Source organism: Lagenorhynchus albirostris, chromosome 10 (genome assembly GCF_949774975.1).
Source record: "Lagenorhynchus albirostris chromosome 10, mLagAlb1.1, whole genome shotgun sequence".
Lineage (NCBI taxonomy): Eukaryota > Metazoa > Chordata > Mammalia > Artiodactyla > Delphinidae > Lagenorhynchus > Lagenorhynchus albirostris.
Genome location: NC_083104.1, coordinates 6,121,999 through 6,137,072, shown reverse-complemented (window position 1 = coordinate 6,137,072; position 15,074 = coordinate 6,121,999). Strand labels below are relative to the sequence as shown.

At 46.7% G+C, this 15,074-nt stretch overlaps 2 protein-coding genes across 9 annotated transcripts in view; both read left to right on the top strand.

Moving 5' to 3' along the window:
• HRH1 (histamine receptor H1) overlaps positions 1–9,465 on the top strand; it is an 80,242-nt gene extending 70,777 nt beyond the window's left edge. For all 4 annotated transcript variants that reach the window (XM_060161168.1, XM_060161169.1, XM_060161170.1 and 1 more), the window contains exon 2: positions 7,384–9,465. In XM_060161168.1, the coding sequence (XP_060017151.1) occupies positions 7,419–8,882 (1,464 nt within the window). In that variant the 5' untranslated portion in view covers positions 7,384–7,418 and the 3' untranslated portion in view covers positions 8,883–9,465. The remainder of the gene's footprint in view (positions 1–7,383) is intronic.
• ATG7 (autophagy related 7) overlaps positions 1–15,074 on the top strand; it is a 295,536-nt gene that overhangs the window by 42,518 nt on the left and 237,944 nt on the right. The window lies entirely within an intron of this gene.

Below are 15,074 nucleotides of genomic sequence, written 5' to 3'. Positions count from 1 at the left end.
AACACAACAGCCACTTTTAAATGAGCACTTCTTTTATGTCAGGCTCTGTACTAGGTGTTTATCCCCATTTTAGAGGTGAGGAGTACTGAAGCTTCTTGAAGTGAAATATCTTGCCCAGCTAATTAGTGCAGAAGCAGGATGAGAGCAGAAGTTTCCTGATTTACAAAGCCTGGCTTCTTAACTGCTGCACTATTCTGCTACCCAAATGAGCTCCAAGCCTTCTGTGGACCAGCATTGCTGAAATGAGGAGGAAAGTGGAGAGGGTGAGGCCACCGGGAGCCTCGTTTCCTGGTAGTATCTCTCCAAATCCTCCAGTTCCTCTTGCCTCCCCCTCCTGGCTGTCAACAGAAATTCCTGCCCGTCGACCCCCCCCCCTTTTTTTTTTTTTTTTTGCGGTACGCGGGCCCCTTACTGTTGCGGCCTCTCCCGTTGCGGAGCACAGGCTCCGGACGCGCAGGCTCAGCGGCCATGGCTCACAGGCCCAGCCGCTCCGCGGCATGTGGGATCCTCCCGGACCGGGGCACGAACTCCTGTCCCCTGCATCGGCAGGCGGACTCCCAACCACTGCACCACCAGGGAAGCCCCTGTCGACCCCTTTTATCTAAAACCAACAATTACCACTGAGAAAGCAGGAGTATTTCTGATTTGGAGCCAGAGCCACCTCTTCTTGGATACCTCCCGTGATGGGCTGCTTCGTATCCCTCAAGGCAATTCATTGCACTGTTAGATAACACTTACTTTTAGAAACTCCTTCCTTACTTTGAGCTGAAAGCTGTTTTCTTTGGCATATTCTTCAGTTAGATCAGTGATTCTCACCTACGGATCATTTTGCTTCCCAGTGGATATCTGGAAATGTCTAGAGATATTTTTGGTTGTCATGTCTGGGAATCGGGGGAGGGTGCTGCTGGCCTCTATTGAGTAGAAGCCAGGGATGCTGCTAAACATTCCAACCATGCACAGGACACCCCTTCACAGCAGAGAATTATCCAGCTCAAAATGTCAGTAGTTAGACTAGTTTTGAATCTTGGCTTCACCAACCACTTCTAGCTGTGTGACCTTGAGTAAGTTGCTTCACCCCTCTGAGCCTGAGCTCACCGTTTCCTCCTCAGTACCTTGGGATCATCAGAAGACCTCCCTATGGGCTTGTGGTGGGCACTTGATAACCGATATCTGAAAAGCCCAGGGCTTGACTTACCATCTTAGCTGCCACAGGCGTCGCTCCCAGGCTGTGGATGGACTGTTGGCTCCCTTTGTTTATTTGCTCGCACATGGACCTGATTGGATTAGACTTGTAATCACTCTAGTAAAAATTCCACTGCAGCTAATTTTTTCTTTTTTTTCTTTGAATAAGCGTGGTCTTTTTTTTTTTTTTTTTGGCTGCACCGGGTCTTAGTTGAGGCACGCAGGATCTTCGTTGCAGCATGTGGGATCTTTAGTTGCGGCGTGCAGTCTCTTAGTTGCGGCATGCAGGATCTAGTTCCCTGACCAGGGCTCGAACCCGGGCCACCTGTATTGGGAGCTCGGAGTCTTAACCACTGGACCACCAGGGAAGTCCCCTGGTTTTAGAATGGAGCCACTGCCTTAACTCAAAAATGATGGCTTGCTTGTGTACGTGAGCCTCTTAGAGAGAAAGGATTCATTTCTGCTTGTCACCAAGTTGTCATCACGGGGGGTTAGCAGAGCTCTCCCACCCCATTGTCTCAACTGAGGCTGCCGACAGCCCCGGGAGGGAGGTGTTACAATTTTCCCTACTTTACAGGTGAGGAAATTGGAGATCTGGCTGTTTTCCTAGGCTCCACACAACCCGTCGAGTGGCAGAGCCGGCTGAGAACTCTCTCTTCCAGGGCCCGCTCCTTGAGGGACATGGTACTAGAAGGACCCCTTGGTGCCCTGGTTCTTTCTTCTCAAAATGCCCTGTCCCAAGTACCTCCTTAGGTTCAGTTCTCTCTCCCCAGGGCACATCCTCTCTGTAGGCTCGACCCTGACCCCAGAGAGGACACCTCAGAGCCTGATGGGCTCTGGGCAGCCCAAGGGGAGTGTGGCATCCTGTGCAGCATGGGGTGAAATGAGAATCTGTGTCCTCAGATACCTTCCACCCTCTGCTGGAGTGCCTGGCATCCCTCTGGCATTTAGAGAGGGAAAACTGTTCACGGATCGTTCCAAGGAATGCAGATCCCCAAGGGAGAGGAAAACACCTTACATTAGCTGTGTCACAGAGTGGAGCCTTTGCAGTGTCTGGGTGAGAGAAGAGAGATCAGAATGGCAGTCAAACAGGTCCTGCACTCAGGAGGGCCCCACGCTTGGTTCAATGTTCTGCTGCCTCCGTCTTGAAATGATTAATAATTTTTTAGTTTGTTATTTTGCACTGGGCCCCGCAAATTATGCAGCGGGTCCTGAGTGGGACACGCAGGAGATGCAGATGTGGCCGCCCCTGCTGCCCTCTTGGCCTCCCTCCCAGTGGGACCCGCCAGGCCCCCAGCAGCAGTTCCACATGCTGCTCTAGCAACGTGGGTGCTGCACTTGCCTTTCTAGGAATCTTTCTTCTGAATTGCATGGTTTCAGAGAGCAAAAGTGGGTTTTCTTGCTCGTAAAACAGATCACTGAGCTGAAAAGGAACCTTTCACCAGTAAATATCTGTTGAATGAATAAGTTCTGAGCTGGGATATTTCAGAGCACTCTGCCTCTCGTTCACTTATTTATTCACTTAACAAATATTTCTTGATCTTTTTCCTGCTTTTAGCTTTATGCAAAATAACATGCCGAAGCTATGAAGGAGAAAATGTGATAAAGAATGGGAGCTTATAGTGATAGTTAAGTGAGGAAGATAAACTTATGCTGTATTAATTTTCTCCAACATTTTACTTTTTTTTTTTTTTTTTTTTTTTTTTTTTTGCGCTGTGCGGGCCTCTCACCGTTGTGGCCTCTCCCGCTGTGGAGCACAGGCTCCGGACGCGCAGGCTCAGCAGCCATGGCCCACGGGCCCAGCCGCTCCGCGGCATGTGGGATCTTCCCGGACCGGGGCATGAACCCGTGTCCCCTGCATCGGCAGGCGGACTCTCAACCACTGCGCCACCAGGGAAGCCCCATTTTACCTTTTTTTAAATTGAAGTATAGTTAATTTATAATATTTTGTTAGTTTCTAGTGTATGGAAAGTGATCCAGTTGTACATATAAATACATATTCTTTTTCATATTCTTTTCCATTATCGTTTATTATAGGATAGTGAATATCGTTCCCTGTGCTATACAGTAGGACCTTGTTGTTTATCTATTATATATTCTCCCACATTTTATTATGAAAAGTATCAATGACATAGAAAAGTTAGAAGCATTGTATAGCGAACACCCATATATCTACCACCCAGGTCATAAATTAACATTTTGCTCTTTTTGCTTTATCATATATCTATTCATTTATCCATTTTTCTAACCAATCATCCATCCAACTTACTTTTTGATTAATTTCAAGTAAGTTGCAGACAGCACTAGACTTCACCCCTAAACAATTAATTTCACACTAATTTTCATTTCAGTGATCTCAGTTCAATCAAGAAAACTTTTGTTTTTAATCAAAAAGGAAAATAATACATAGATTTTTATATAAAAACAAATCATTTTCTGTCAAATAGAATTGTGGAATGATAAATAGTATATATGCACAATGAAAAAAATTATTTGTTTTCCTCTGTGTGTATGAGGCAAAGAGAAAAAAGAGAAATAAGAAAAGAGAGGAATTTCCTCAAGGTGATGAGGAAAGAGAGAAATCAGACACTCCTGTGGAAGTGGGAGGTGAGAGCTACCTGGGGAATGACGAGCTGGGAGCATTTTCGGGAAGTGCTTCCTGCTTCCTCGCAACCAAAATAAAAAATAAAAATCCCTGAGACCATACGGCCCTAGCCTTCTTTCCTCCTTCCCGAGGTGACTGTGGACAGTTCCAAGCAATTGGACTTGGGCAGGGCTGAAGGGGAAGCTGTAAGGTATTGGGTGTTGGCTTTAGGAGTGGAGAAAGGTACAGGCTGAAGCTACAGATTCAGGGGTTGTCCTGACAGAGGTAATGGCTGGGGTGGAGTCGGGTGAGTGGGTGAGACCCCTGAGGCTGACAGCAGGAAGTGATGGGAGCAGAGGGTAGGACCGTGTCACGGGAAGAAAAGGTGATGCTGCTGAAGCAGTCAGAGGAGGCACACTAGGAGGAGTCGGAGGACGGCTACCCTGGCTGTGGCCGTGCAGAGCTTGGAAGAACACCTAACGCGAGCCTCTGAAACGGAGACCTGGAAGTCTTAGCGATCACCTCCCCGCCTCTCATGTATGCCACGGGAGAAGATGCAGGCTGAGAGATCACTCAGAAAATTAGTGATGGAGCTGGAGCAAAATCCGTGCTATCCATGTGGTGCTTTTCCAACAAAGTAACTCAAAGGGTTCCTTCCACAAAGATCAGATGCCTTGGGGTCTTGCTTTTTTTCTTTTTTAGTTGAAGTGTATTATATTTGTTATGGGTAAAAGTCACAGGCATACAACATAGTGATTCAATATTTTTATAGGTTATTTATAGTTATTATAAAATATTGGCTATATTCCCTGTGTTGTACAATATATCCTTGTAGCTTATTTATTTTATACACAGTAGTTTGTACCTCTTAATCCCCTACCCCTATTTTGTCTCTTCCCCCTTCCCCCTCCTCACTGGTAACCACTAGTTCTCTCTATCCATGAATCTTCATTTTTAAAATTATATTCACTAGTTTGTTTTATTTTCTAGATTCCACATATAAGTGATATCATACAGTATTTGTCTTTCTCTGTCTGACTTACTTCACTAAGCATAATGCCGTCTAAGTCCATCCATGTTGTTGCAAATGGCAAAATTTCATTCTTTTATATGGATGAGTAATATTCCATTATATATATATATATATATATATATATATATATATATATATATATATATATATACATGCCACAATCTTCTTTATCCATTCATCTGTTGATGGACACTTAGGTTGCTTCCATATCTTGGCAATTGTAAATAATGCTGCTGTGAACATTGGGGTACATTTTTCTTTTTGAGTCAGTGTTTTTGTCTTTTTCAGATACATACCCAGGTGTGGAATTGCTGGGTCATATGGTAGTTCTATTTTTAGTTTTTTAAGGATCCTCCATACTGTTCTCCATAATGGTTGCACCAATTTACATTCCCACCAACAGTGTACAAGGGTTCCCATTTCTCCACATCCTCACCAACATTTGTTATTTGTGGGGTTTTTTTTTTGATGGTAACCATTCTGATAGGTGTGAAGTGATCTCTCATTGTGGTTTTGACTTGCATTTCCCTGATGATTAGTGATGTTGAGCATCTTTTCATGTGTTTGTTGGCCAGCTGCATGTCCTCTTTGGAAATGTCTATTCAGGTCTTCTACCCATTTTTTAATCAGATTCTCGTTTTTAAAATTTATTTATTTATTTTTGACTGCCTTGGGTCTTCGTTGCTGCACACAGGCTTTCTCTAGCTGTGGCGAGCAGGGGATACTCTTCGGTGCAGTGCACGGGCTTCTCATTGCGGTGGCTTCTCTTGTTGCAGAGCATGGGCTCTAGGCGTGCGGGCTCAGTAGTTGTGCCGCGCAGGCTCAGTAGTTGTGGCTCACGGGCTCCAGAGCGCAGGCTCAGTAGTTGTGGCGCACAGGCTTAGTTGCTCCGCGGCATGTGGGATCTTCCTGGACCTGGGCTCGAACCCGTGTCCCCTGCATTGGCAGGTGGATTCTTAACCACTGAGCCACCAGGGAAGCCCTCTTTGGTTTTTTGATGTTGAGTTGTATGAGCTAATTATATATATTGGATATTAACCCCTTATCAGTCATATCATTTGCAAATATTTTCTCCCATTCAGTAGGTTGTCTTTTCATTTTGTTGATGGTTCCCTTTACTGTGCAAAAGCTTTTAAGTTTAATTAGGTCCATTTGCTTATTTGGGGTCTTGCCTTTTTTTTTTTTTTTTTGTGGTACGTGGGCCTCTCACCATTGTGGCCTCTCCCGTTGTGGAGCACAGGCTCCGGACGCGCAGGCTCAGCGGCCATGGCTCACGGGCCCCGCCACTCCGCGGCATGTGGGATCTTCCCGGACCGGGGCACGAACCCATGTCCCCTGCATCGGCAGGCGGACTCTCAACCACTGCGCCACCAGGGAAGCCCTGGGGTCTTGCTTTTTATCTTTAAAAAATCATAAGAATTTGGCCTTCTACTCAAGAATTTATCTGGCTTTGTCCTAATGTAAAAATAATGTTTTTGTCTAGAGTATTTCTCAGTTTTCTTTAAACTCATACCACTTTTTGATTAATATAAAAATCTAACAATGCCTTGTGGAAGTTTTAATACCTACTTCGACCTCCCTCCCCAATTGAGGGTCACGTACAGCAGGATCCAGTCTGTTTTTAGTATAGTCCTACTAGCAAAGGTTTTGTTACATATGACTTTGCATATTTTATGTAATGAAAAAAGATTTCAAATATAAAAGTGAAATAATGAATATGCTTTCTCAAATAACATAAGCCTCTTCCCATTTGAGAACCATTCATCTAAGGAGACTTTCTAGATTTATTTCATGCTTTGTGTGTCCTGGTAGCCTCTTCTGTATTGGTTAGGAGTGCTTTTAGATGCAAGTAAAAACTCCCACAACAGTGACTTAAGCAAAAAAGATATTTAATTTTTTCCGATAACAACCAGCCTTAAGGAAGATGATTCCAGGGTCAGTTCAGCAGCTCAGTAATAACAGGTCTCTGGGCTGGCGTCTCAGTACTGCTTCCCTGATGGCCCCAAGATGACTGTCATAGCCCCGTGCATCACTTCCTGTCACAAAGAAGAGGGCAAGTGGGAAACACCCTTTTACTTGTTTTGCTCATTTGTCAGTGAGGAAGAACTTTCCAGAACCGCATCTCTGCCATGAGACTTCCCCATCTACTTCCTTGGCTTCTAGGAGTTGTGTTTCAAACCCACTCCTAGACCAGCCACTGGCAAAGAGGAACGAGGGGGCATATGCAGCTGAGACCAGTCATGATGCAGCCCATCTCCCAGGACACGTGCAACATGGGACTTGTACAAACCTCCCCTTGTTTTTGCTCACCCCTCCCCTCACTAGAATGTGAGCTCCTTGAGGACAGAGGTTTTTGTTTTGTTCACTGCTCTATTCCCAGTACCTAGAACAATGCCCAGGAATGCAGCATCAAGTGAAGGAAGGGAGGAAGGAATGGCTAAAGAAGCAGGGGATATAGGCTGTAGGTAACCAGCAGTCTATCAGCCCCGACAGTATACAACCCTAGCTTGATCACTGTGATAGCACTGAGTGACTCTGCTGATCACCGGGGCTCTGACCTGAATCCTTGTGTCTTTCCTCCCAGGGAGTGAGCCATAGCTGGAGGCTACTCTTGTGCCAATGACCCTTCCCAATTCCTCCAGCGTCTTGGAAGACAAGATGTGTGAGGGGAACAAGACCACCACGCCCAACCCCCAAATGATGCCCCTGGTGGTGGTCCTGAGCGCCATCTCCTTGGTCACAGTGGGACTCAACCTGCTGGTCCTGTATGCTGTGCACAGCGAGCGGAAGCTACACACGGTGGGGAACCTGTACATTGTCAGCCTGTCGGTGGCCGATCTGATTGTGGGGGCCGTCGTCATGCCCGTGAACATCCTCTACCTCCTCATGTCCAGGTGGTCCCTGGGACGCCCGCTCTGCCTCTTTTGGCTTTCCATGGACTATGTGGCCAGCACAGCGTCCATTTTCAGCGTCTTCATCTTGTGCGTCGATCGCTACCGCTCTGTGCAGCAGCCCCTCAGATACCTGAGGTATCGTACCAAGACCCGAGCGTCGGCCACCATCTTGGCAGCCTGGTTTCTCTCCTTCCTGTGGGTTATTCCCATTCTGGGCTGGCAGCGCTTCATGTCGAAGACCTCAGGGCACCGGGAGGACAAGTGCGAGACGGACTTCTACAATGTCACCTGGTTCAAGGTCATGACTGCCATCATCAACTTCTACCTGCCCACCTCGCTCATGCTCTGGTTCTACGCTAAGATCTACAAGGCTGTACAGCAGCACCGTCAGCAGCGGGAGCTCATCAACGGATCCCTCCCGTCCTTCTCTGAAGACAAGCTGAAGCCAGAGGACCTCAGGGTGGGCGCTAAGAAACCAGGGAAGGAGTCTCCCGGGGAAGTTCTGAAAAGGCAGCCGAAAGATGCCGGTGGTGGACCTGTCTTGAAGTCAGCATCCCAAGACCCAAAGGAGATAAAGTCTCCAGGTGTCTTCAGCCAGGAGAAGGATGGAGGACTGGACAAATTCCATTGCTCCCCACTTAACATCGTGCAGACGCAGATGGAGGCAGATGGGGGTGGCCGGGAGTACGGAGCCATCAGCCAGAGCCAGAGCCAGCTCGAGATGGGCGAGCAGGGCCTGAACATGCATGGGGCCAAGGAGATACTAGAGGATCAGATCCTAGGTGACAGCCAGTCCTTCTCCCGGACAGACTCAGACACCGCCCCAGAGTTGGCACGAGGGGAAGCCAAATCGAACAGTGAGTCTAGCACAGGCCTGGATTATATCAAGTTCACCTGGAAGAGGCTTTGCTCACATTCAAGACAGTACGTGTCTGTGTTGCACGTGAACCGAGAACGGAAGGCCGCCAAACAATTGGGTTTTATCATGGTGGCCTTCATCGTTTGCTGGATTCCTTACTTCATCTTCTTCATGGTCATTGCCTTCTGCGAGAGCTGCTGTAACCAACATGTGCACATGTTCACCATCTGGCTGGGCTACATCAACTCCACGTTGAACCCCCTCATCTACCCCTTGTGCAACGAGAACTTCAAGAAGGCGTTCAAGAAAATCCTGCACATTCGTTCCTAAGGGAGGCTACAAGGGCATGCAACTAAGTGATGCTTACGATGTCCCTGAAGGAAATAGAGGAGGAAGCCTGTGCATTGCCAGACACCTGGGCTTTCTGGAACCAAAAGAACAGCCTTAGGGGCTGGGTAGTTTGGAAAGATCATAGGCACCGTTGGAAGAAGAGCAGATGGCGGTGGTCAGCAGAGAGACTGTACCCTGAGAGCAGAATACTTCCAAGAGAATCCGATCTGGTTGGGCTCTCCTGCTCCTCGGGAAATGTGGGCGCCTCAGACTCACATTGTAATTCAAGCTTTCAGACTCGAATTAATGGGCAACCGAAGGGACAGGTGGGTAGAGTTTCCAGTAGAGAAGTAGGCAGAACTCTGGAGCCTTCCTGGAATGGAGCTATACGACTGTGCAGAGACCTTATATTGATACACACAGACAGATGCTGTCCGCTGCCAGGGGTCACCTTGAGAGGCAGGACAGCTATTCCCCTGTGACTGCTACTTCTCAGAACACCTCTCCTCTGAGCCTCTTTTACAGCCTTCTCCAGACCCAGTGTTTGAACCACCTTGGAAATTCTGCCTCATTATTTCTCACTCATGCAAAGGCTAAATGCTGCCCTCAAAGAGAAAAGAATATTTTTTAAATGGTTGTTCATTAAAAACCAAAAAGGGGAGTGTGGGGAGAAGAAAGCCATATTTCTTGAGGGCTGTGCCAGGTTGATGTCATTTAAGCCCCATGACACCCCACAACGGGAGGGTGGTATTGCTAGAGAAGCAGATTGAAGTGCAGCAAGATGAAATAAGGTGGCTGAGATCACACAGCTAGTTATAGGAGAGCTAGAGTGAACATCCTGTGGTTTCAGCTCATCGTAACACATTTTCTACTAAAGGCAAAAATTTGTTCTATTCAGCACGCACACACACACACACACACACACACACACACACACACACACACGCAATTCCTGAGAGTGGTGGCAATTCTCAAGAGTATATTGAGGGCTTCCCTGGTGGCACAGTGGTTAAGAATCTGCCTGCCAACACAGGGGACATGGGTTCGAGCCCTGGTCAGGGAAGATCCCACATGCTGCGGAGCAACTAAGCCTGTGCACCACAACTACTGAAGCCTGCACGCCTAGAGCCTGTGCTCTGCAACGAGAGAAGCCACTATAATGAGAAGTCCGCGCACTGCAACGAAGAGTAGGCCCCGCTCAATGCAACTAGAGAAAGTCTGCGTGCAGCAATGAGGACCCAACACAGCCAAAAATAAATAAATAAGTAAATTTATTTTTTATAAAAAGGAGGGTGCTTCCCTGGTGGCGCAGTGGTTGAGAGTCCACCTGCCGATGCAGGGGACACGGGTTCGTGCCCCGGTCCGGGAAGATCCCACATGCCACGGAGCGGCTGGGCCCGTGGGCCATGGCCGCTGAGCCTGCGCGTCCGGAGCCTGTGCTCCTCAACGGGAGGGGCCACAACAGTGAGAGGCCCATGTACCGCAAACAAACAAACAAAAAAAGGGTATATTGAGAGCAGGAAGAGCTGACATAGAAGATGTTTGTGGCCACAGAGGTGATGCTTTTGAAGGGACAGTGTGCATTTTCATCTGTGAGTTTTGCTGTTGATCCAAGAAAAGTCATCGTGTTCTTTTAGGCACACCTCTTAAGTCAAAACTAGCAAAGGCATGGGAACACGCAGATTTACTTGGTGTTTATGTTGCAATCTGGTTGTGTTTTATATTTTAAAGCTCAATGCTAAACTGTAATATGTGTAGCTGGTGGGAGTGCCTGTACAAGCTGGTAATTTATGTCTTATGTTCCTGTTTGCATGACCTGTTAAAATGAGAGATGTTTTACCTACCTAAAATATGATCTTTGAAACTATACTGTTACAAGTTTGATTGATTTAATACTACCTTTCTGAGTCTCTTGGACTGAGAAGATGTATTGAAATGTGATGTCAAATGTTATAAGATCTGATACAAGGTTTCTCTTTGGTTTTGTAAGGACATATACATTCACATTTGTAAACATCTTTACAAAAGGACTGACTTTTTATAACGAGCTTCACTCTCTACTTTGCATCTCCCAAAGTTCTTCTCCCTCAAAACTGGGGGAGTTAAGGAGACTTTTATCCTGGTTTGGGTTATCCTGCAGATGGTCTGTTTCCAGGTCAGAAACCGGGAAGAGTTGCTTCCCAGGACCCCTCAGGACCAAGGAGCACTTTTAAGTCTTTTTCAGGACTACCCCATGCAGACTAATGGCTAAGTGCCTGTTATTGATGTTGGTGAACAGATGAGGCAACTAGTGAAGAGGAGTGGTTATGAGCCCTGACTTTGGGTCAAGGAGACTTGGATTTGAATCTGACAAGAACAAAGAATGGTCACTATAAATTGCCGGAGCATAATAAACAAGGTCCATGGATTAGTGTGTACAGTGTTCACGGTGCTTGCAGAGTGAATGGTACCCAGTGGGACTCAAGGAGTTTCAAAATATACTGAGCGTATCCTTTTGTGCTTTACCACTGTAATCTAATCTCTACAACACCTCGTGGGGCAGATTTCTGTGTTTTTACAAGTAGGCAAACCAAAGCACAGAGGGATTCGTAAGGACCAGGTCCAAGATCTGATTGTGGAATGGGCTTCCTCTCCACGGTATCAGCCTGCTCGTCCTACGCCTGTCTGTATGCTTGAATTAATTCTTAAATTCATGAAAGGCAAGGGACTATGGTGCAGACGTCACTCAGCCCTAGCCCACTCAGGAAAGAATCAGTGGCTGATGGCTTACACAAAATCCAGTTGAAACCAGGCTCTCTGCCCAAAATATGAAAGTAAATACCTTCTTGGAAAAGGCTGTCAGAGACCTTGATTTTAGATTAAAACTTGCAGAGTCAGAAGCCCCTTTGGGTTTCTTTTTATGGCCTTAAAGCTGGTGAGCTTAAAGCCAATTCCTCCACTGACCAATTTGTCAAATTGAGCAAATGTTCGCTTCTTTTTAACTATTTACAAGGTTTACCACAATGCATCTTGGGTGAGGTTTTTAAGAGAAGTTTTCTGCAATTGTTGTGAAGTTAGAGTAACAGATTTTTGTTTACTTTCTGAGGTGATAGAAAGCCGCTGAGCCTGCGCGTCCGGAGCCTGTGCTCCGCAATGTGAGAGGCCACAACAGTGACAGGCCCACGTACCACAAAAAAAAAAAAAAAAAAAGGAAGCCAGGCCTAGTTCTCTTTCTCTGGGGACCCCCTACCCTGTCTGCTTACATTAGCAAAATGTCCATTTAGAAAATCCATGAGTCTGCAGATTAGCCATTTGATAAATTGGTCATTTGGTTACTTGGCTGGCAGAAAATCGCTTGTCTCTCTTTTGAAGATGGGTCTTCTAAAAGGTAGATTCAAGTCTTAACAGCAGGGCGAAGAGGATGCTGGGCTCTCCTGGCTGTGACGCATTCTAAGTGCTGTAAAGAAACAATGCTGTTAAGATCTAATTTGCCAGCATATCATGCCACAATTTCTTGGGCTTTCAAAGTCTAGGTTGTGCAGTGGTTCCCATTGGGGTAGGGGTCCTCAACTGAGCTGCAAGACAAGTGATGAAGGTACATTGACCTGGATCTCTGTGGTCTTGAATAAGTGTCATGGGCCTCGTTGCCCTACTGTGTCTGAGAACATTCTCTGCCTTTTTATGGTTCCTGGTCTTGCATCTTTTTTGATGCTCTATCATCTTGGTGCCCCAGTGGTCTGTCTCCCCCATGCTGGGCAGCAAGAACAGATCTTCTGCTCTGAGCCTCACCCTAATTCCCTGCTAACATGGAGGCCACATTTGTGACCTAAGTGACCATCTACTTTGGATGCCCAGACCTCATCTAATAATTTTTTTTTTAAGAAGATGTTGGGGGTAGGAGTTTATTAATTAATTTATTTATTTTTGCTGTGTTCGGTCTTCGTTTCTGTGCGAGGGCTTTCTCTAGTTGTGGCAAGTGGGAGCCACTCTTCATCGCGGTACGTGGGCCTCTCACTATCGCGGCCTCTCTTGTTGCGGAGCACAGGCTCCAGACGCACAGGCTCAGTAGTTGTGGCTCACGGGCCTAGTTGCTCCACGGCATGTGGGATCCTCCCAGACCAGGGCTCAAACCCGTGTCCCCTGCATTAACAGACAGATTCTCAACCACTGCGCCACCAGGGAAGCCCTCATCCAATAATTTAACACACACTTTTGAGCACTTCTTGGGCCAGTCCTTGGGGCCAGGCCATAGGAGACAGTGGAGGACATACAGACATGGCTTCCACCTCATGGACCTACTGCAGGGTTACAAGCGACAGAAACCAGCTTTGTGAATGGCTACTGGGGTGTTTTGTGGAATCCAGTAACACTTATTTTTTTCTTAACTGGTGGTGCAGTGCACACTTGGGTGAATATGTCTTTTCTGGTTTTTAAATTTATTTATTTATTTATTTTTGGCTGCGTTGGATCTTCGTTGCTGTGCAGGGGCTTCCTCTAGTTGCGGTGAGCGGGAGCTACTCTTCTTTGTGGCGCACGGGCTTCTCATGGCGGTGGCTTCCCTTGTTGTGGAGCATGGGCTCTAGGAGCGCGGGCTCAGTAGTTGTGGCATGAGCACTCAGTAGCTGTGGCTCGCGGGCTCTAGAGTGCAGGCTCAGTAGTTGTGGTGCACAGGCTTAGTTGCTCTGCAGCATGTGGGATCTTCCCAGACCAAGGCTCGAACCCATGTCCCCTGCATTGGCGGATTCTTAACTGAATCCAGTAACACTTTGGATGACCTCACCTCTGAAAGCCTTGAGCCAAGGCAGCCGCAGGAACCTCGACAACCAGAATCCAAGGAAGTTCCTGCTAGACTGCTGCTGTTGACCTATGTGAATTATTCCTGTTCCTACTCGCTGTATCAGTTCAAAAGTCCAAAGCTGAGGGTGAAGAATCATCTTATATCCACCTCTGATGCAATCAACTGTAAAGGGAGGTGGGGGCCAGTTGGCACATGTGGTACAAACATGGCTGGAGGACCAACAGTTCCCAGAGAAGCAGGAATCATTGTGAGCTGGGTGGAAACTGCAAAAAATGGATTCGTTACAAGGATCTCGAAGTCCAGCAGAGGAAACCTTATAAAGAACTAACTACAACTCAGCCTCACAGGTGCTTAATCAAGTGAAACACAGCGGTAGGTGGATGTCAGGCATGCCTTCATTTAGGAGGTGACATCCCCACTGGTTTTTTTTTGGACCAAGTTTATTACATTCAATATATACAGTAAAATGCACCCATTTTAAATGTACAGTTCAGTGAGTTTTCAGAAATGTGAACACCCATGTCATCCCGATCTCAATCAAGATATAGAACATTTCTATCACCTCAGAAAGTTTCTCATGGCACTTTGCAGACACTGCTCCCCTTTACCCTAGGCAACCACTGATCTGACTTGTTACACTATAGATTAGTTTTGCTGATTCTAGAATTTCCGTATGTGGAATCATATTGTATGGATTCTTTTTCCTTCAACGTTTTGTCTAAGATTCACCCACATTTCAAAACTGTGTTTTGAAGAGTAAGAGGAAGAGTGAGGATACTGCAGGGATGGAGATGTAAAAGAGCAGAGTGTGCTTTAAACACCAGAATTAGTTTAGTGTGACCCAAGCATGCGGGCCGAGGGGGCAGTGGCAGGAGAGGAGCCTGATAAAATGGAAAGAGTTGACAAAGTTGAATTCTACCTGAGCCCTGCACTCTTGAGAAACAGTGATGGTGAAGAAATCCCCCCACTCTTTTGTGCTCTGGAAATGGTTTACTGCAAAGAGACATCCATTCCCATAGGACCAACATAAGATTTGCAAATGCTTCCCTTGTTTACCTGTGGCAAGGCTAGACACAGTCCTTCTGAATTCCCGTTCTTTACCTTATAAATGATTTGCTGAACTACTGGTCTCCACTGATCAGTCAGAACAAAATGCTGATCAACCAAAGTTTAAACTTCTCTCATTTCCCCAGGCTCCTTTTGATCCACCCTCAGCCTGAGCCAGCATATAACTGGCCTCAAGGTAAAACATTCTCCGATTTACTACTATCGGATCAAGCAAGCCACCCTTTCTCCCCATTTTCCACATCCAGTTCTCTCTAGCTTTCTTCAGTCTTCCTGAGAAGGAAGAACTCTTTTGCATAACCCTTGAGACACCTGCAGAGCTTTCTGCTGGAGTGGTCTCCCCATAGCTA